A 17,967-nucleotide genomic window follows, 5' to 3' on the forward strand; every position below is an offset into this window, starting at 1 on the left:
AGTAAAGGTTTTGTGTCATTTTACTTTATTTTAATCTGCATATTTTATTAAAGGCCATATTTTTTGTCACAGTGAAAAATGAGTGCGGCCCGCGCACGTATACAATTCTGATGAAGTGGCCCACTGCAGAAAAAACTTGGACACCGCTGTTTTAACCTATTGTGTACAGAATATGGATTCCTGCTGAAATGTGTTTTATTATTGTGTATTATTTTTTATTTTGTAAAATGTGGAATTCCTTTATTTTTAATCTACAAACCCACAACACAGAAAAAAAAATCCATTTTAATACCTACGTTACTGTTTTGGGTGAGGTGTAATCTCTTACTAAGATCAAAGGGGATCAAAGGGGATCAGAGAACAGAGGTGTTAATCCCCCTGACCCACAAGTATTGGGGAACAAAGCGATTTCCCCAACACTAAAACACTTAGGCGGCAGTATGATTTTGTAATGGAACACTCAGCAATTCTCAGTGTATTTTACTAATGTTTTAAGCATAATGGATGTATTATGACAACATTCACCTAGGGCCGGGTGATTTTTAATGTAAATCAAGCCACATGGAGACGGCTCGAGTTAGTAGAGCCCATTCAGGTCAATGGAGGGTGCAACGTACACTCTTGCCATTTTGGAATTGCTGATGTAAAATCTCTTGGCCTCTGGTGCAAATTAGCTTTTTTTTTTTTTCTTGCTTCAGTTTTTTTTACGCTTTACTTTGTTATGGGTCGAAAATGAGGATTCAAGAGCACCCTTTGACTATACTGGAACGTCCTTAAAAAAATGCGTGGATAGTGATTGTCACCCATAGGGTGCTTGGACGACCTCATCACCCTTCATGGAGGACTTAGAGGTAGGGGGTACCTTAGAGGTCCATCCCATGGACAGTGGCAAAGAGGAAGAGACAGGGGAGTGGGCAGGGAGTAGGGGTGTGAGACTTATCTATAGACCCCCATCTCACTGGGCATTCGATGTGAGGTAAGGGTTGTGCTTCCCAGAACGTAGCGTCTTCCCTCGGCGATGTATCCTGGCCTAGGCCGACTATGCCTAGGGCGGCAGCAGACCTAGTTGTCCCTCTGCTTAAAGTGCAGGTTGCCAAGGGGATCGTCGATCTCCCCAAACGGCCCACTTACACTATGGAGGCTCCGTCAATGTAGGTTTAAAGTGGATTGTCCACTAGTGTCCAAGAAACCAATACGTGTGGCTGAAAATAATACAGGATCTTTTATCATGTTCACACAAAGCACTTCATTATAATAATTTTACATTGCAAATGAAATAGGCGTATCAAGGCGTAAATCATACTTTTATTTTTTTTTAACTGAAATGCATTGTTTTTTAGAATAAATTTGCTTTAATATATTCCATATGAAAATAAAAATTTTTTGCTTCTATATTTATCTATATTAATATAATTATAAAAATAGTTTTCACAGTTTCTTCTGATAAATGGCTACTATGTGACTCGGAGTCTCCAGGTGAGATGCTGCTTCCCAGAGTCGCCGGGTCACTTTCCTCCGGCTCACTCCTCCCCCTCCTACTTCCAGCTAATTTAATATGTCTAAGGCTAGTCCCGCCTCCATGCATGGCTAGCCCTGCCTATCCTTGAAGCCACGCCCCCAGAAGAGGTAGAGCTCCGGGTAGCCAACCCTGTTTTCAATGGGTTTAAGGACCGCCCATTGTCCTTAAGGGGTTAATATGGCTGCTCCATGGAATACAAATAAGGTGGGTTTCTAATACATATATTGTAATTTAAATCCGGATTTATGATATAAAAAATATTCCTTGCCACCATAGCTAAAAAAAAATACTTTTTGCCCATTCCTTGCTGATGGAATGAAGGACGATCCATATCAAACTTGTGCGTCTGCAGAAGGGGCAGCGCTTACTCTACACTCCTCTCGGTTCACGACGTCAAACTTGTAATCTCTGTATAACACGGGGTTAATGTTTCTGAACTGCCGGCAGCTTTCGTACATCTTCTTCAATACGGGTGGCAACGGTTCAAACCCGGCCGTCTCTGCCAGCCATTGGTTATAATCCCACTGATTTGCTTCGAGGCGGTGCAGATACTTGGGGTGGACTCCTGACCTGAGGTGCCTCCTGAACTCCTCGCGGGACTCGGAAAGCATTCGTTCTGGAGACGGCAAGGGGCATTTCCCCTCCAGCGCCGCTAAACAGAAGAGGGCCTGGCAGTGAAAGAGCGGAAAGGGTACCACTATTTTGCAGGCGCCGATGAAACACAGGGTAGGATACCGCGCATGGATTAAATGTTTGTAGAGCGGCGGGAGGTGTCCTTGTCCGGCATCGGGCATCGTCAGCTCATCGTCCAGTAGACCCATATTGGAAAGCTTGTTGCATAACTCAAAGCCTTCTTTATTAAGTTCATCATCTGCCTTTGAGTCTTTTAAAGGTTCCAGCAAACCCTCAGCCTCCTTCTCTACACCATTGGACACAAGATGCTGCATTCCTTCCATTCCATCATCTTCTTCGGGCACCAAGAACGGGTAATTATACTTGTACCCCGTGCAGAATATCATGGTATCTGCCTCCAGTTGGGTCCCATCTTCACAGATCAGGGAGTGTGCAGTGGCGCGGACAACTGGTGGCGCCAGAGTGACATTTGATGGAGGAGCCCACTGCAGCCGCGGGCCACGGTGGCTCAGAGTGACCTTACGAGCATGGGCGGCCAACTCCACAGCAATGTCTACCCCTGAGGGGCCTGCGCCCAGGAGAACCACATTACGAGAGGAGAAGACCTCCGGGTAACGGTAAAAATGACTGTGAAGGATTTTGCCTGCAGAAACACGGAACAAATGTTATCTCAACCAGTAAATCCCAGCTTCTGTGTCAATATCATCCACCGTTCAACACCAAATCACACCGGAGGCCAATCACGCCCACCCGGTCCTACGGGAACCTCTGAAACCCATTAACCGGCCCATTAACCGGCCCCCTGGTTTGACTCTGTACTTTCAGGGATCACCGTTTCTATTGCAGGGTTCACTCCTCACCTCGGAAGGTTTCAAACCCAGCAATGTCAGGAACGTAGGGGTGGGAGTAGTGCCTGCGGCAAGGAGAAAACATATCAGAGCGAGAAAGGGAATAAAAGACAGAGAAGGACCAGGAGGAAACGAAACAAGAAAACTAAAAGGATTCTATTATTAACATTTTATTTTACCTTTTAAGGCAAGTAATCAAAAACAATGTAATAAGGAATTCTAAGACAGAACTTTGATTAATTATCGTTAGCTTTCATTCTCTACAATGTTGGGTTATATTTATATATTAAAGGACAACAAAGGATCACATTCCAGATGTTTTTTTTTTTCCTTAACTATTAATATAAAAACCCCTGTCCTTGGTGAATGCCAGACTTGAAGAAGGAAATATGAAATAAATATGATAATAGCACTAGAAACGGAACGCTTTCAGGTGAATTAATTAAAGGGGCAGTCCAGCCATCACATACACTTTAATGCACATGTTTGGTACGTGAATGATTTAAGTGGGGGAATGCTGAACACGTGGTGAATCTGAATGTGTAACGAGGAGATGAATGAATAAGAATAAGAGGCTGAAATAAGAGAGAGATACTTTAACAAGGCGCATACCCTACACACACCATGACGGCATCAAACCTCTGCGTCACGGGGTGAGCTTCCCCTCGCGCGTGAGATGTCACATCCCACGGCACCCGACTGCTGTCACCATCTCCCAGTACAGGAGCGACAGATGTCACGCAACAATTAAACTGCAAGGAATGAGAGACAGGGGTCACATCTTAAAGAGCAACATAAGAAACGATGGTGAATACGGGTGAAGATCTAAGAAGGGGCGTCTGGCCCTCTAAACCCCCCCCCATTCCTGAAATCCCTGAGCGGCGGCCATACATTTCAACCCTATTTAATGAATTAGTGTCTGGGGGCTCCATCAATAAAGTGTCTATAATAACTATAAAACATAAAATGCCAGAAAGCACGAGGGTTAAAAGGCCCCAATAAATGAAATACATTACACAGAATGGGATCAAAACATTTACTACTGCGAACATTTTTAGATGAAAAAGTTCCATTTTATTGAGTGGAACAAAACAGCGATCACATTATTCTTCACCATATTCTTGTAAGAAACTTTTATTTCTTTATTAATTCACGTGAACTATTTTTTCATATTTAATAAAAGCTATTATTGAGAAAAATATTTTTTTTTGTTTTTATTTCCTTTTATTTTCCAACCTGCCCCTCCCCCAGTTATGCACATCTGCCCCCAGAAATGCCTTATACCCCCTATATGCCACTCTACCCCATGATATGCCCTTTCACCCCTATATGCCACTCTGCCTCCAGAAATGCCTTTTAACCCCCTATATGCCACTCTGCCTCCAGAAATGCCTTATACCCCCTATATGCCACTCTGCCCCATGATATGCCTTTTAACCCCTATATGCCACTCTGCCTCCAGAAATGCCTTTTAACCCCCTATATGCCACTCTGCCTCCAGAAATGCCTTATACCCCCCCTATATGCCACTCTGCCCCATGATATGCCTTTTAACCCTCTATATGCCACACTGCCTCCAGAAATGCCTTTTAACCCCCTATATGCCACTCTGCCTCCAGAAATGCCTTATACCCCCTATATGCCACTCTGCCCCATGATATGCCTTTTAACCCCTATATGCCACTCTGCCTCCAGAAATGCCTTTTAACCCCCTATATGCCACTCTGCCTCCAGAAATGCCTTATACCCCCCCTATATGCCACTCTGCCCCATGATATGCCTTTTAACCCTCTATATGCCACACTGCCTCCAGAAATGCCTTTTAACCCCCTATATGCCACTCTGCCTCCAGATATGCCTTATACCCTCCTATATACATCATATCCATCTATCAGCACTGCCGCTGAGGACACCTACGTGGCGTTGTAGCCGTTGTATCAGCCAAACCCGGTCTCTTACCCTGATGTGGGGTCGTACCCCGAACCTGTCGGTATACTCCTCCAGGTAGCGTAACACCTCTGCGTGATGGATAAAGGACGGAAGGGACGCCGCGAAACTAAAATCAGGAAACTCCATGATCTCTTTGGGGAGGTTGGTCCTAGAAGACAAATGAAGCTCAATGAGTATATCACTGACCACCAGGTCATTAGGTCACTAAACCCCTTTGCCCCTATATGGGGCATTAACCCTTCCTATTGCCTTACCTTAAGTCTCTATACATGCTGGAGTGTTGGTTGGAGTCACCCTCTGTATACACCCAGGTGCCACCCACCTGCCCCGATGTCTCAAACACCACGGGGGGCTCGAAAGCGAGAGGCCGTGACAGGAGGTGTCGGGCGCAGCAGAGGCCGGCGGCCCCGGCGCCGATCACGGCCACGCGAAGCCGTCTGGTGGTCATCTGGGGCTGCTGGGGGACACAATAATAAGACTCCGCGTCCAGAATAAATGACTTATACGGCGTATTTTACCCCAACCCCTCGTCACCAAACCTGTGACCGGCACACTTTAGACCTTGACCTCCGAGTGACTCATTCACAGACTCGCTGGGTACGGGGTATAAAGGTTACCGGGCACCCAGCCAGAGCCAGCATCCGGGGGGGGGGGTAACACGACGATGGAGGTCTGTGAACTAGGGTGACAGCATCGGCCATGTTTTCCAGAACAGATATCATTTTTACATATTGCTGACCAGCCCAGATAAAAAATGCTGCCCTGCAGTATGGAGAATGTATAACTAATTGGTTCCCTTCCATAAGTCAATACATCCCACATACCGCAGGGCAGCATTGATATGTGTCCCGGAAAACATGGCCGACGCGGTCACCCTACTATGAACACACGTGGGGTAACACTATATACAGGTTCAAGGGTATATTCCACACACAGAACATACATGCACTGGACACGCGGCACGTATGTAACTTCTATGTTACCATACCTGCCAGCTTCTAAAATGGCGAAAGAGGACCACTTTTTATTGAAGGGGCGTGGTCAGGAGTGTGTCTGGGGGCGGGGTTGTACTCAGAATTTTGTTTAGGACTTTGTGACTTGGTCAGAACGATTAATGTAACGGAGGTGTTTAGAAGAAGAAGAATGGGTTAATTTTTAACCACACTTCCTGCTGTTTCTATACACATTATCGGGGCTTTTAGGGCTGTAGAACCCTGTTACACCCTCAAACATTCCTGGAAAAGAGGGGCAACCGGGGAGGAAAAAGGGACATCAGGGATTTGGGGCCAAAACAGGGACTGGCCACAACAAACAGGGACAGTTAAGAGCTATGCTATGGTACACGATCGGCTAAGCGGTTATGTGCTTTACACAGACGAGTTATAGATAACGGAAGGGCGGGGTGTCGGGAAAACCTCTAGGACAGATAAATAGACTTACCCTATCTATACCAAGCCCGAGGCGATGGTCTACCCGGGCAGGGGCCACACAGAACTCAACTTTGCGCTGAGTTCAACTCACTCTAAGCAGCCCTGCTCCCATTGGCTCTACAACAGGAAGTATGCGCAAAGCATTCTGGGGGGTGTAGTTCTCAGAGCTCTGCTGTTGCGGCTGCTTCTGACTGTGGACGGCGACGCCGCTCAGCAGGCTTAGGCTTCATCTGTTCTGAAGGCCCACACACTGCTATGTAGAGAGATTCCATCTATAATCTCCCACCCGTTTTATGTATAGGTTAAGTATAATCATTCGGCATTTGCAGAGTTAAAAAACGTATTTAATAGTGTCAAATTTAAAAACAGACTCCTGCAAACATAGCCTGCTTCGCAGCTATTAGCAGAATTACGGCCATTTATTCCTAGAGGGTTTACATTTACTGTATGTATCATTCTGAAGGTATTTGTGTTAAAAGGGATTTTGTTCCCTAAAATGAGGTGAGATATGTGACAAAAAAATTATAGCGGAGCAGGTAGTTTACCTTTGTGGGGAGGAATAAACAGGAAGTTAGGAGGACTGCTCCTTTGGTAGACACGCTAGGTGGGTTTCTTATCTGCTTATTCTGATCACCTTGTGATCTGATCACCCTGCTGGTGGGTCGACATCTCTGTTTACTGACAACGCCTATCATGCTCAGCCGGTAACAGGAAGTGGTCCCAAGTAGGAATAAGCCGCCTGTTGGTCAGGACCCTTTAACATTGGATCCCAAGCATTCCAAACATTTATATAAATATATATAATATACATTACTATATATATTAATATAGGCGTTAGCAGAAATAGGGCACCGACTCTTTGTAAATTGCCTCTACCACTTTCGCTGGGTGGCTGTTCCACTTATCTACCACTCTCAGCAAAGCAAAACTTCCTCACGTTGTATCCAGCCTGCAAATACACAACGATTTGTATACAAAACACGAATATACTTTATTTGTGGAGTTTATCGCACAGACGGATTGGAATGAAGGGGAAAATAAATAGGCGGGGGAGGGGTGGATTTCAGTCCCTTTCTTTTAAATTCAACAGGTCCAGGGGTATCAAGAAAGGATTTAAGGGGCAGAAGCCCACATCCTTCCAGTCCAGGGCTGGTGGGTCGGTACCGGTGACCTCCTGAGCTGCTGTTTCTCCTGGATTAGGTTGCGCGTTGAAGGCAGAGTATTTCTGGTACACGTAAGAGGCAAGCGAGTTGCAATCCAGGGTCTGCAGATGGGCCGGAAGCGAGTGCAGGAGACTCAGGACCACCGCGGACTCTGGGAACCAATAAACAATACAAATATTTAATACTTAATAACACTGATTTTGATGTCTGCCTTCTTCTTACGCATGTTCTTACCCTCTGGAGACAGCTTCGGGAGGTTGTCCCCTTTGGCAGCTTTGGACAGATACTTGTAGATCTTCTCAAAATCCACTTCTTTCCATTCAACCACGTTTTCAGCTTTCGATGCAGTTGGTTCCGACCTAGAAGCCATCTCCTCGGCTGAAGAACCAGGCTCCTCCCCCGAGGAGCCCGTCTCCTGCGATTTCTTTTCTGGAATGGTTGGAGGCTTCTGTGCCACTCTGGCAGTGGTTGATCCAGGTGGTTTCTTGGGTGGGACTGAGTGCTGGAGGCTCAGCGGCTCTGTAGCTGCGATGGTCAACATCTACAAGGGACAACATTGACAGCGTTCTAGTATAGAATCCTCTTCAAGAAGGTAGGGGAGATAATTCTACCACGAGGAGATATTTTACTACCTGTGAAAACGCTGCGCTGACCGCTTCCTCGATCGGTTCTGACATTCTGTGCGTTAAATTAGTCCAAAGCTGTTGATAAGAGAAACATTGTGGAGTGGAGCAGTGTAAACAATTAGTAATACCCCAAGAGGTTGCAGAAGGTCGTCTTTAGGGGTATGGTGAGAGAGACGGTCCTAGATGAGCTCTAACTCCCAGGAAAAAGTAAGATCGGAGAAAAAAAAGAGGCAGCATGGATCTACTTTCAAGGACAGGGGAAGGCTGGAGGAAAGAGATGCTGGGAAGGTGTATGAGTAGAGGATGGGTCTGCTTGTAAAGGAGAAGGAACACGTTGAGAAGGTATTGGCACGTACAAGGGCAGGATGGAAGACTGAAGGAAGAATGCACGGTGCAGTAACAAAGACACGGGGGTATATGGTTCAACCAAACTGATCTTCTGCTCAGCCAACGCGCATGCACAACATCAGCCAGCTCCATTCCTGGCTTGCATGAGGGTTTCAGGAGGTCTTATGAGACCCCCCCCCCCGCTGCCAACGTGCACTGGTTTCAATAGGAGGGCTTTCCTAGCAGTCATTGTCTGGTTCAAGCTGTAAAAACTCGGGTAAAAGGCGGACAGAGGAGCTGCAGAGTTTTTGTAGGGCAAGTATAATTTCCTTCTTTTTTTAAAAAAATAAATATTGGTAGGACATTAAACTGTCGCCTTTGAAGACTAGGTCTACATCTGGAGAGCAGAAGACTGCACCAAAGGACGCAGAAAACAGATATATGGCCACAGACAGAGCTTACACAAGGAGAACGGTGAAGAAATTGGGACGACGTGGGATGATGTATGGTTACAGATAGGGCCTATGTCAGGGGAATTGAAGATTGGAGGAAAAAATGACATGGGGCAATGTACAGTTACAGGGAGGCTCTACATCTGGGAAACGTTAAGACTGGAGGAAAACAGACTGGGACAGGAGACTATTAGTAATTGACGGGGAGATATGGATCCAGACACCTCTAAATATGAGAAGAAAGGGAAGATTGGAGGAAAGAGGCACAAGGGAGAAATTCAGAAACAGACATGATTTTACTTTCCTTCTTACCTCAATGGGCGCTGGAGTCCTACATCTTTTGTCCCTCTTCTGTTTCACCCAGCGCTCATATTCTGTTTGCAAAGCTTCACGGGCCGCTCTGCCCCGTAACCACGCCATATACGTGGAGACCTGATGATAAAAGATTGAGGGGCATGATGATATAGAAAATTAGCAGCCATGAACTTGTAAGTGGCTCCTTGTTTTTGGGTCAATAGAAGCCCCAGACGACTAGGTGGCCGTACCTCCCTCGGGTCCCGACCATCCACGGGGGGCTGCGGGTTCTTCCGGTCCCTCTGGGCTCTGAGACCTCTCAGCAGTTGCAGCTTCTCCTTGTAGGTCCATGTTAGACGCAGAGGTCCAACGTGCAGCTTGGCCAATTCTAGCGTTGCGTACCTTTCTGGAGCCGTCCGTCTCCGTGAGGGGGGCTTCATTATCCTGCAGGACCCCAAGGGTTAACAATGTAAGCTATATACACCATACAACCTAAGGAAATTACACTATGTGTTTATAATTAGGGCATATCCATAGGTTTAATGAGCCCCCTCTCTTTATACATTACGCATGATCTATACATTGATAGCCTACATGCACATGAATGTAAACACACATTACAGACAGCAAGCTCCATACTTTACCCAGCACGCGCATTTCACGGTTATCGCTTGCAATGAATGCTGGGGTATGAAGTCTCAGTTTGCCAGGCCGTGACGTCACGGTGCGGGCAGCGAGGCTGCAGCGGGTTTTGGCGGAAGTGGCGCGTTGTCAGAGCTTTGCCGTCGTTTCCAACCGGGATATCGATATAACAGCTGGTCCGTAAGCGCTGATAGCCGGGACCCTATCCTCACTACCCCTCCATTATGCATTAAAACGACAATAACCAATCAGTAGCCATCACGACCGGTTAGGAACGCCTCATTACAGTCTGTGATTCTCCATAACGGTATAATATATGATTTTTAGGATAATATATATAATGCCATGATGCTATTCCTCCTCAGTGGCCCATGTTATATGTATCCGTATTTCTTACGGTTCAGAAGTATAATTTTGAAACAGTAAAAAAAAAAAAACACAAAAAAACCTTGGCAGCGGTGGGATTCGAACCCACGCCCCCGAAGAGACTGGAGCCTTAATCCAGCGCCTTAGACCGCTCGGCCACGCTACCAGATGTAAGGCGTTTCTTGACACTGTTGTATCGAGGGGGACCGAAACGGTGTGTTGCTGATTGATTGATACTGGTCTGCTACTGGCTGGTGGATAATACCGGTATTGGCCTTAAGGCCCTTCCGATCTCCTGGCAGCACCCTATGTGTTGTACCGATAGTGGGCTGTATAGGTCTATTACTAAATATATAACATATATTATATCTATATATATATATATATATATATATATATATATATATATATATATATAGATATAATATATATAAATAAAAGGTCTATTCACTAAACATACAGTAAGGAAGATTTAACCTATATCCATGCCTGATAAAAAAAAAATGTCAGTATGATGACATAACTCGCTTTATCTAATTTACCGATTTACTGTTTAGTGAAAAACCCCACACCTCATTTCCGCGGGCTCCTATCAGACCTTAACATCTTATGTGAAATAATGTCTTGTAGATTCTGATCCATCACTTAGTGAAATTGTTTTTTTTTTCTCTTTCTCCATGGAGCATACGATCACAAGGACCCATAGATACTCAGTGTAACGATTCCACCAATGTATGATGTGGGATCCTCATGAAGTCCTTCATATCCTTAATGGGTTAAAACGTCAGCGGGCGTCACTGGATAATTTGGTTACCATGACATGAGTATGTGACGTGAATGGTTATCTAATCAGGTGACCGGTAGGATAGTCACATGGCTCGTTGGTCTAGGGGTATGATTCTCGCTTCGGGTGCGAGAGGTCCCGGGTTCAAATCCCGGACGAGCCCTAACTTTTTTTTTATTATGTTTCTAATGCTTTTCATGGTTTTGGCAATACGTCACCAGCTTTCACTTTTAAGCAACTTGACATTTTCTGTAGTTATTTCAAAAAACAAAGGATAACCTTACGTTTGCAAAAATAGTGCTGTACGAGTAGTTAGTTATGGAACACCAAGACGTCTACACGAATGACCTCGTGGCGCAACGGTAGCGCGTCTGACTCCAGATCAGAAGGTTGCGTGTTCAAATCACGTCGGGGTCACGAAATTTTTGCACTAATGAACAGATGATTTAAAAATTAATTAGGCATGCATACACCTGATAAATGATAATTTAATACCATCTCTAGAGACTATTTACTATGAATTATAAATGTTTTTTTTTTCTAAAATTGTTGTGACGTTATTTAAAACAGTGTTTGCTTAACTATCAATGCTTTTATAATTATTATTTTACTTGTTATACCTTAAAAAAAAGAATGATAATTTGTCGTTGGTGTCAAACGATATTTAGACGTTAGTTACCAAAAAAGCTGCGACGAGGATGGGATTCGAACCCACGCGTGCAGAGCACAATGGATTAGCAGTCCATCGCCTTAACCACTCGGCCACCTCGTCTGACTTGGATGCTGCACTTCCGTGCCATCTCCTGATATGATAACAGAACGTATCTTTTCCGGTGTGTTTTCCCTGCCCATTTCTAAAATGGCCGAACCCCCCACGCACAGTCCAAAATGGCTGGAACAACAAAACTGGGAAAACGTGCCCTTAACCAATATGGAGCCGCGAAACGTTCACAGGGCCACCGTAGCAGAGGCGTGTACATGCAAACTAAGTGATGCATGCTGGGATTTAAATAATAATGCAAAACTCCCACAACATACTATTTTTATCACACTTATAAAATTCTGATTACTTATCAAGGAGGCAGATTTTCAAAGCTTATACATATCTGCATATTGAAGATTTTTCTGTAAAGTTGCCTTAAGAAAAATCATTATTGTCCTGGGTCTGGCCCCCGCTCAGCCTAGTAGTTGGTATCGTCAGTGAGGTTAATCCTTACCTGTTCCTCCTTATGGAGAAACAGAACATGATGAATGGAGGATGCTGATTGTGTGATTACGAAAAGCTCCTGCACGCTCCGAGACGACAACAACTCGGGGTGTGTCATTCTGATACACTACCTCACTGATTGGTCGTTCCGTCTGCTTATTTGTTATAAAAATAGTTGTGTTCTTTTAGAGATGTGTGTTAATAAAGTTGCGCTTTTCAAAGCTTCACGGAGTTTAACGAAGTGCTTGAAGTTTAGTATATTAACCCTTAATATTAATAAGGGCTACGGAAGCCTCGTATCCAGCAAACTTTCTGAGGAGAGAGGAGTATCGGGGATTTGGCGAACACAAAGGGGGACTGGCTGAATTTTATAGGGACATTTGGGTGGGATACCGAAGGGTTATAGTTACCCAGGCACCCGAGTTACCTATTGGATGGTTCTGAATGAAATGGCAGCTCTTAGTAAATAAGCCGTCGCGCACAACAGGTATAACGGTCACTATTAGCACACGGCCACCATTTCATCCAACAGCGAAATGGCGGCCAGAAAACTGCACACCGTGCACTGATTGGAAGGCGGGATTGTGCGGTCTCCTCAGTAGGGGCCAACGACTCCACGTAATAAGATGAATTAGCCAATCAGGGCAATAAGCAGGATATTACTTTGCCCAATGGTTAGGAAGTACAGGTAAGAATCGTGTTTTCAACCACTGAGCGTGCGAATGTAGTCAGCCAATGGTGTTCGTGTATGGTTAGACAATGCAACTTGATGGGTTTTAACGGAAGTAGCCAATGGAAGCGAGTTTCAGCATGACGTAGCCAATCGGAGGAGGCCATACAGCGTGGTGACCAATGACAGTGTTTGGCGGTTTAGATTTGAAATCGTTGTCAGTGTGAGGCGTAAGAGCGGCGAGTGTGCTTGTGTCCGGAGCCGAAGCGGTGTAAATCGAGGTACGAAGGGGGTAATGCCACCGGACTATATCGCGTCTAGTGAGAGAGCGGGGCAGCGGGATCTGCCGCAGGGTGGCTGCTAATGGCTTAAAAAGAAAAACGCGCTCACAGGGGGCCAGGCTTTGTAGCGATAGCAGTCTCTCTGGGGCCGGCTACTGATGGGACGGATTGTTAAAGGGGGGAGCAGTGGCCTTTCAGTGGGGGGCAGATGATTGAAGGGGGGGCAGTGGCCCTTCAGTGGGGGGCAGATGATTGAAGGGGGGCAGTGGCCTTTCAGTGGGGGGCAGATGATTGAAGGGGGGGCAGTGGCCCTTCAGTGGGGGGCAGATGATTGAAGGGGGGCAGTGGCCTTTCAGTGGGGGGCAGATGATTGAAGGGGGGGCAGTGGCTCTTTAGTGGGGGGCAGATGATTGAAGGGGGGGCAGTGGATCCCAGGGGGGCATTACTGACATTTTAGGGGCTGTTTCCTTGTTCTGGGGTAATGAACTGAAACCGCGTTCAGGAAGCCACAGGCAGTACTGACCCCTCTTCTAACATGAAGTCAGTAATCCAGTTCTGGAAGCTCTCTCCCCCCAGGATAGGAGGCTCCCCTCTGCCCCGTAGTGTTATTTTGCCCCCAGCCCTGTACGTTCCCCTGTTGGCTGTGTTTGTGTACTGGCTGTGTATAGTCAGCTGGCTGCAGATTAGACCGTAATGTAGAGTAGCCCAGAGGTGAGACGTAACACTGACTTTCCACCTCTCTCCGACAGGATGTCGTACAAGGAGAATCTCAACCCGTATTCTCACGGCAAGGTACGGACTTTTTTTTTTAATGGCCTCCATATTGTTCTCAGCCCATGTCTTGTCTCGTTGATCTTTACCGGCTACAATTAACTGACCGCTAGCAAAATTCCAGAAAGCCGCGGCCGCTAACGCGTTCGCTAAATTCTTCTTTGGGTTTCTATTGCTGTATTCTTTTGTCATTTGGTTGGTCAAGGTGGTAAGTGGAACATCGCCCCAGCAGAAGTGGTAGAGGGTAACACAGTAAGGGAATTTTAAACATGCATGGGATCGGTGTATTCTTCTTGAATCTAAGACGAGACCGACGACTGATTAAGGTCTGAGTGTCTGTCTCAAAAGAACTTATTAATTATACAGTTGATGGCCTGGTCATGTCTATGGTTTATAACCAGGCTCAGACAGGGCATCTGGCGGGCTGCTGGCTGACATTGGGTGCTGCGGCCGCTGGTTGGATGCGCCCGGCCACGCTCCACTTGAGTGTAAGATCTTAACGTGTGGTCTCATCCAGCTGTTGGTTGCACTTCTGGCGGCTGCCGCCTGTTTCCCCCGGTTGGGGTCTTCGTGTTAAGGTCTCGCTTCCTATAAACTGTGTTGTTCCCAACAGTTCACCACTCCGTCCAGTGCTCAGGGCCCTCAGCGAGTCCTGAAGAAGGAACCCTTTGCATCGAGCTTCACGACCCCATCTGATTCGTTGCTTTTACAGAGGGCGCAGATGTCCAGAATTACCCCCTCTGTGAACTCCCATTTGTCAGGTACTCCCGATCTTCCTCCCCGAGGTTTATACTCCTGACCCCTCATGCCCGTTCCAATCAATTCTAACACGTTGTCTTCTACAGGCGGTGCGGGGAGGGTGGCGATGAGTTCTGAAGCTGCTTCCCAAAAGCCTGCAGAAGGGTAAGATTTATCCTGCGATATACTGTGTAACATTTTAGAGGTTCTGAGGAATCCCAGACTATTCCAGATCCGGATTATACCGCTGGCATTTGGAAATCTCTAGCGCTGGAGGCTCATGTGTGGTCTGCCGGGAGAAATCAGGAAGTGGATGCCAACTTCCTGTCTGGGCTGAGACCCTGAACAATGGGAAACGAGGGGGGTTGTCTCTTTGGCAGAGGAGGATGTGATGTGAGACCTCAAAAGTATCCATCAGATTAATTTAAAGTATGATGGCACCAGTGATGGTTCTCAGGGTCTGGACTGTGTTAGTGATCTAGAGAAGGTATGTCGGCTCCCGTTTAATTTGAAACGGCATTTCAGTCTTTCTACAGTACTGAGGAAATCCTGGGCAGTCAGGAACCGGTCTCTTTAATTGGCCGGGACACATCGCAATTGTTTGTGGCATCCAAGTTTTTAATGGGAAGGTCGTGTCTAAAATAACACGTATGTTCCTTTTTAGCTAATAGTGGTCCATCCAGAAGGGTGACATAAGGATAGACTTGGTTCTTGATTTCTAGGGCTTGCTGGTACCCTCTGGTTTTTGCAGACATTTATCCCGATCTTTGCTATGTTTCTCACCTCGCAGTCCCAAGAGAATATTCACAATTGATGACTTTGACATCGGACGTCCACTGGGGAAGGGCAAGTTTGGAAATGTCTACCTGGCCCGTGACAAGAAAACGAAGCTGATCATGGCCTTGAAAGTGCTCTTTAAATCTCAGCTGGAGAAGGAATCTGTCGAGCATCAGCTACGAAGAGAGATTGAGATCCAGTCCCACCTCAGGTGCAGATCCCCCTCATTCAGATCTAACGTCTGACAAAATCTTTCCTCAAAATCCAGGCCACTCTATACTACATCCACACGGCCACCTTTTAAATGTGGTTGTTCGATCTAAGGGAACCGTGGCCTGCTGAAACATTCATGGGGGTTTTTGTTTAGCTGAGGATACACCTGTTGGGCTAACATCCCTACAATGGCCCCACCCCCTCTGTAGATCATCCACTTATTGCTTATTATTCTTCAGGCATCCAAATATCCTGAGGCTGTACAATTATTTCCACGACCGCAAACGGATCTACCTGATGTTGGAGTTTGCTCCTCGGGGAGAGCTTTACAAGGAATTGCAGAAATATGGCCAATTCGATGAGCAGAGAAGTGCCACAGTAAGTCTCGGTGGCTTGTAACCCATGCCTCTTTATTTGTTTTTGGGTTTTTTTATTGTGGCTTTCTGGAGATCGGTCAATGGTCCGTGCCTCTTGGTATGCTTCTGTGATCTGCTGACACTCATCTTGCTCATTGCAGTTTATAGAGGAACTGGCCGATGCTCTGACTTACTGCCACGAGAGGAAGGTGATCCACAGAGACATCAAACCTGAAAACCTCCTCATGGGATATAAGGGCGAGTTGAAAATTGCAGACTTTGGTTGGTCTGTCCATGCGCCATCGCTAAGGTAGGAAAGGCAGTATGTGTGTGTCCCGCTAAGTACACTGTTGCCTTTGAAATGTTTAACTCAAAGGGACCTGTCTTTTTTTTCAGGCGCCGAACAATGTGTGGAACCCTGGACTATCTACCCCCAGAGATGATTGAGGGCAAGACTCACGATGAGAAGGTAGATTTGTGGTGCATGGGAGTCCTCTGCTATGAGTTCCTCGTTGGAAGTCCTCCATTCGACAGCCCGTCCCACACAGAAACCCACCGCAGGATTGTTAATGTAAGAAGAGTGATGATCTCGTGGGTCATGTTTATCCCGTTCCTAAATTCCAGCTATGTAACCCTTGCGTGTATTTTCTCTTTACGCCTGTCTAGATTGACCTCAAATTTCCAAGCTTCATGTCTGACGGAGCCAAAGATCTGATCACTAAACTCCTGCGCTATAATCCAGCTCACCGTCTTCCCCTGAAGTGCGTGCTGGAGCACCCCTGGATCAAGGCCAATTCCCGCAGAGTCCTTCCTCCCTCGTTCAGCACCACGCATGCCAGTTAGACTCCGGCCCCTGGCATTTATTCCGATGGGCCAGCACTTTCTTGCCAGGATGCGGAGGAACTTTGCTGATCTTACTCTGTATAATATCTAAGCAAAGAGGAAGGTTCTTCAACATCTACAGAGAACTGGTGGTTGGGCTGTCAACGTGAAGCCTTCTTTATACTGTTTGTCTATTAGTATTGGGTGGGCTGCCGCCTTTATACGCACGTAGGTGAAACAGCTATAGTTCTGTACAGTTCATCGGGTCCTTTCTACCTGTAAATAGATGTCGGCACTCGTCTGCAGTATCTGGTGGAAGCTCCATCTGTGTTGCCACAACTCTGGGGATGTCTCCTGGGCCTTCTGCTTACTTCGGGTTCTATGCAGTCCCAATAGGTTATCTCTCTTCCTTATAAAGGTCATCTGGAAATGGCCCTTTCACTCCCTGCGTAGGGACTTTGAACACTGCTTTTAATCTTATTGCGCGTCTGAAGGTTGGCAATACTGTCCACGGCAGAACTGAATTTGCATTTTTAGTTGACCCGAGTTACATTTGAGTGCTTCTCTATTTCCATGTCTTTCATTAAAATATCTGAATGCCTCTGAAATATTCTCATATATATATATATATATTTGTTATGGTTGGTCTGTAATTATGTGGTATGCATTGTGGGTATGACATAACCTGGTATCGCATAACTTTTTTGTTTTTTTTATATGTAAATAAACTGTTGTAACTTATTCTCTCTGGGTTTTTGCGTTGATGTGTCTGGTGCGAGGTCAGTATTAAGCCTGCAAAGATATCCCCAACTCACCAGTAAGGTGTTTCATATCCTGGATCTTACCCTACCACAGATTAAATTAGTAGTTGTGCAAGAGAATGTTTGCGATTAAACCGGCTCTGGATGTGATCAGGAAACGCAATAAGGGTAACCGATAAGAAACCCTTTCTTAAAACCGCTAGCCAGCTTCTCTTGCGTTGAAGATGCCTGAATCCTCCTAAGAGAATCTGGACTCGTGCGTCTCGGTTCTTACTGAAGAAGATGACGGGTTCTCCAAAAGTTGGACGGCCACAGAGGAATCACGGTTCCACTTCAG

General features: G+C 46.1%; 3 protein-coding genes and 5 non-coding genes across 9 annotated transcripts; 4 read left to right on the forward strand and 4 right to left on the reverse strand.

Annotated features, from left to right (window-relative positions):
* Positions 1-1,809: 1,809 nt before the first annotated feature.
* LOC128492350 (uncharacterized) lies at positions 1,810-6,506 on the reverse strand. The gene is made up of 6 exons (XM_053464873.1): positions 6,391-6,506; positions 5,205-5,407; positions 4,960-5,098; positions 3,613-3,752; positions 3,013-3,065; positions 1,810-2,795 (listed from the first exon to the last, which is right to left on the reverse strand). The coding sequence occupies exons 2-6, from the start codon at positions 5,396-5,398 to the stop codon at positions 1,852-1,854; spliced, it is 1,470 nt and encodes a 489-aa protein (XP_053320848.1). The 5' UTR covers positions 5,399-5,407; positions 6,391-6,506; the 3' UTR covers positions 1,810-1,851.
* An 846-nt stretch (positions 6,507-7,352) lies between these two features.
* On the reverse strand, positions 7,353-10,074 carry SNAPC2 (small nuclear RNA activating complex polypeptide 2). 2 transcript variants are annotated; one of them, XM_053464876.1, is made up of 6 exons: positions 9,887-10,074; positions 9,494-9,686; positions 9,261-9,380; positions 8,176-8,244; positions 7,778-8,084; positions 7,353-7,694 (listed from the first exon to the last, which is right to left on the reverse strand). In XM_053464876.1, the coding sequence occupies exons 2-6, from the start codon at positions 9,680-9,682 to the stop codon at positions 7,444-7,446; spliced, it is 936 nt and encodes a 311-aa protein (XP_053320851.1). In that variant the 5' UTR covers positions 9,683-9,686; positions 9,887-10,074; the 3' UTR covers positions 7,353-7,443. The 2 variants fall into 2 exon arrangements, with proteins under 2 accessions (XP_053320851.1, XP_053320850.1); XM_053464875.1 differs by having other exon boundaries at positions 9,882-10,074.
* Positions 10,075-10,334: 260 nt separating this feature from the next.
* On the reverse strand, positions 10,335-10,416 carry TRNAL-AAG (transfer RNA leucine (anticodon AAG)). Its single transcript has one exon. It is a non-coding gene; the product is annotated as a tRNA-Leu (tRNA).
* A 709-nt stretch (positions 10,417-11,125) lies between these two features.
* Positions 11,126-11,197, forward strand: TRNAP-CGG (transfer RNA proline (anticodon CGG)). Its single transcript has one exon. It is a non-coding gene; the product is annotated as a tRNA-Pro (tRNA).
* Positions 11,198-11,379: 182 nt separating this feature from the next.
* On the forward strand, positions 11,380-11,451 carry TRNAW-CCA (transfer RNA tryptophan (anticodon CCA)). Its single transcript has one exon. It is a non-coding gene; the product is annotated as a tRNA-Trp (tRNA).
* Positions 11,452-11,724: 273 nt separating this feature from the next.
* On the reverse strand, positions 11,725-11,806 carry TRNAS-GCU (transfer RNA serine (anticodon GCU)). Its single transcript has one exon. It is a non-coding gene; the product is annotated as a tRNA-Ser (tRNA).
* A 422-nt stretch (positions 11,807-12,228) lies between these two features.
* Positions 12,229-12,365, forward strand: LOC128492957 (U8 small nucleolar RNA). Its single transcript, XR_008354166.1, has one exon. It is a non-coding gene; the product is annotated as a U8 small nucleolar RNA (small nucleolar RNA).
* A 369-nt stretch (positions 12,366-12,734) lies between these two features.
* AURKB (aurora kinase B) lies at positions 12,735-17,610 on the forward strand. The gene is made up of 9 exons (XM_053464451.1): positions 12,735-13,192; positions 13,942-13,984; positions 14,577-14,724; positions 14,809-14,866; positions 15,492-15,689; positions 15,931-16,069; positions 16,209-16,357; positions 16,444-16,618; positions 16,714-17,610. The coding sequence occupies exons 2-9, from the start codon at positions 13,943-13,945 to the stop codon at positions 16,888-16,890; spliced, it is 1,086 nt and encodes a 361-aa protein (XP_053320426.1). The 5' UTR covers positions 12,735-13,192; position 13,942; the 3' UTR covers positions 16,891-17,610.
* The last annotated feature ends 357 nt before the right edge of the window (positions 17,611-17,967 follow it).

The sequence above is a fragment of the Spea bombifrons genome, chromosome 4 (genome assembly GCF_027358695.1).
Source record: "Spea bombifrons isolate aSpeBom1 chromosome 4, aSpeBom1.2.pri, whole genome shotgun sequence".
In the NCBI taxonomy this organism is placed as follows: Eukaryota; Metazoa; Chordata; class Amphibia; order Anura; family Pelobatidae; genus Spea; species Spea bombifrons.

Coding starts and splice junctions, on each gene's coding strand:
- AURKB (XM_053464451.1), top strand. CDS start 13,943: ATGTCGTACAAGGAGAATCTCAACCCGTATTCTCACGGCAAG. Junction 14,867..15,491: donor TCCCAAAAGCCTGCAGAAGG/GTAAGATTTATC, acceptor CTCACCTCGCAG/TCCCAAGAGAATATTCACAA. Junction 15,690..15,930: donor GAGATCCAGTCCCACCTCAG/GTGCAGATCCCC, acceptor ATTATTCTTCAG/GCATCCAAATATCCTGAGGC.
- LOC128492350 (XM_053464873.1), bottom strand. CDS start 5,398: ATGACCACCAGACGGCTTCGCGTGGCCGTGATCGGCGCCGGGGCCGCC. Junction 5,099..5,204: donor AGCATGTATAGAGACTTAAG/GTAAGGCAATAG, acceptor TTTGTCTTCTAG/GACCAACCTCCCCAAAGAGA. Junction 2,796..3,012: donor TGGGTTTGAAACCTTCCGAG/GTGAGGAGTGAA, acceptor GTGTTTCTGCAG/GCAAAATCCTTCACAGTCAT.
- SNAPC2 (XM_053464876.1), bottom strand. CDS start 9,682: ATGAAGCCCCCCTCACGGAGACGGACGGCTCCAGAAAGGTACGCAACG. Junction 9,381..9,493: donor ATGGTCGGGACCCGAGGGAG/GTACGGCCACCT, acceptor TTTTATCATCAG/GTCTCCACGTATATGGCGTG. Junction 7,695..7,777: donor CCCGAAGCTGTCTCCAGAGG/GTAAGAACATGC, acceptor ATTGGTTCCCAG/AGTCCGCGGTGGTCCTGAGT.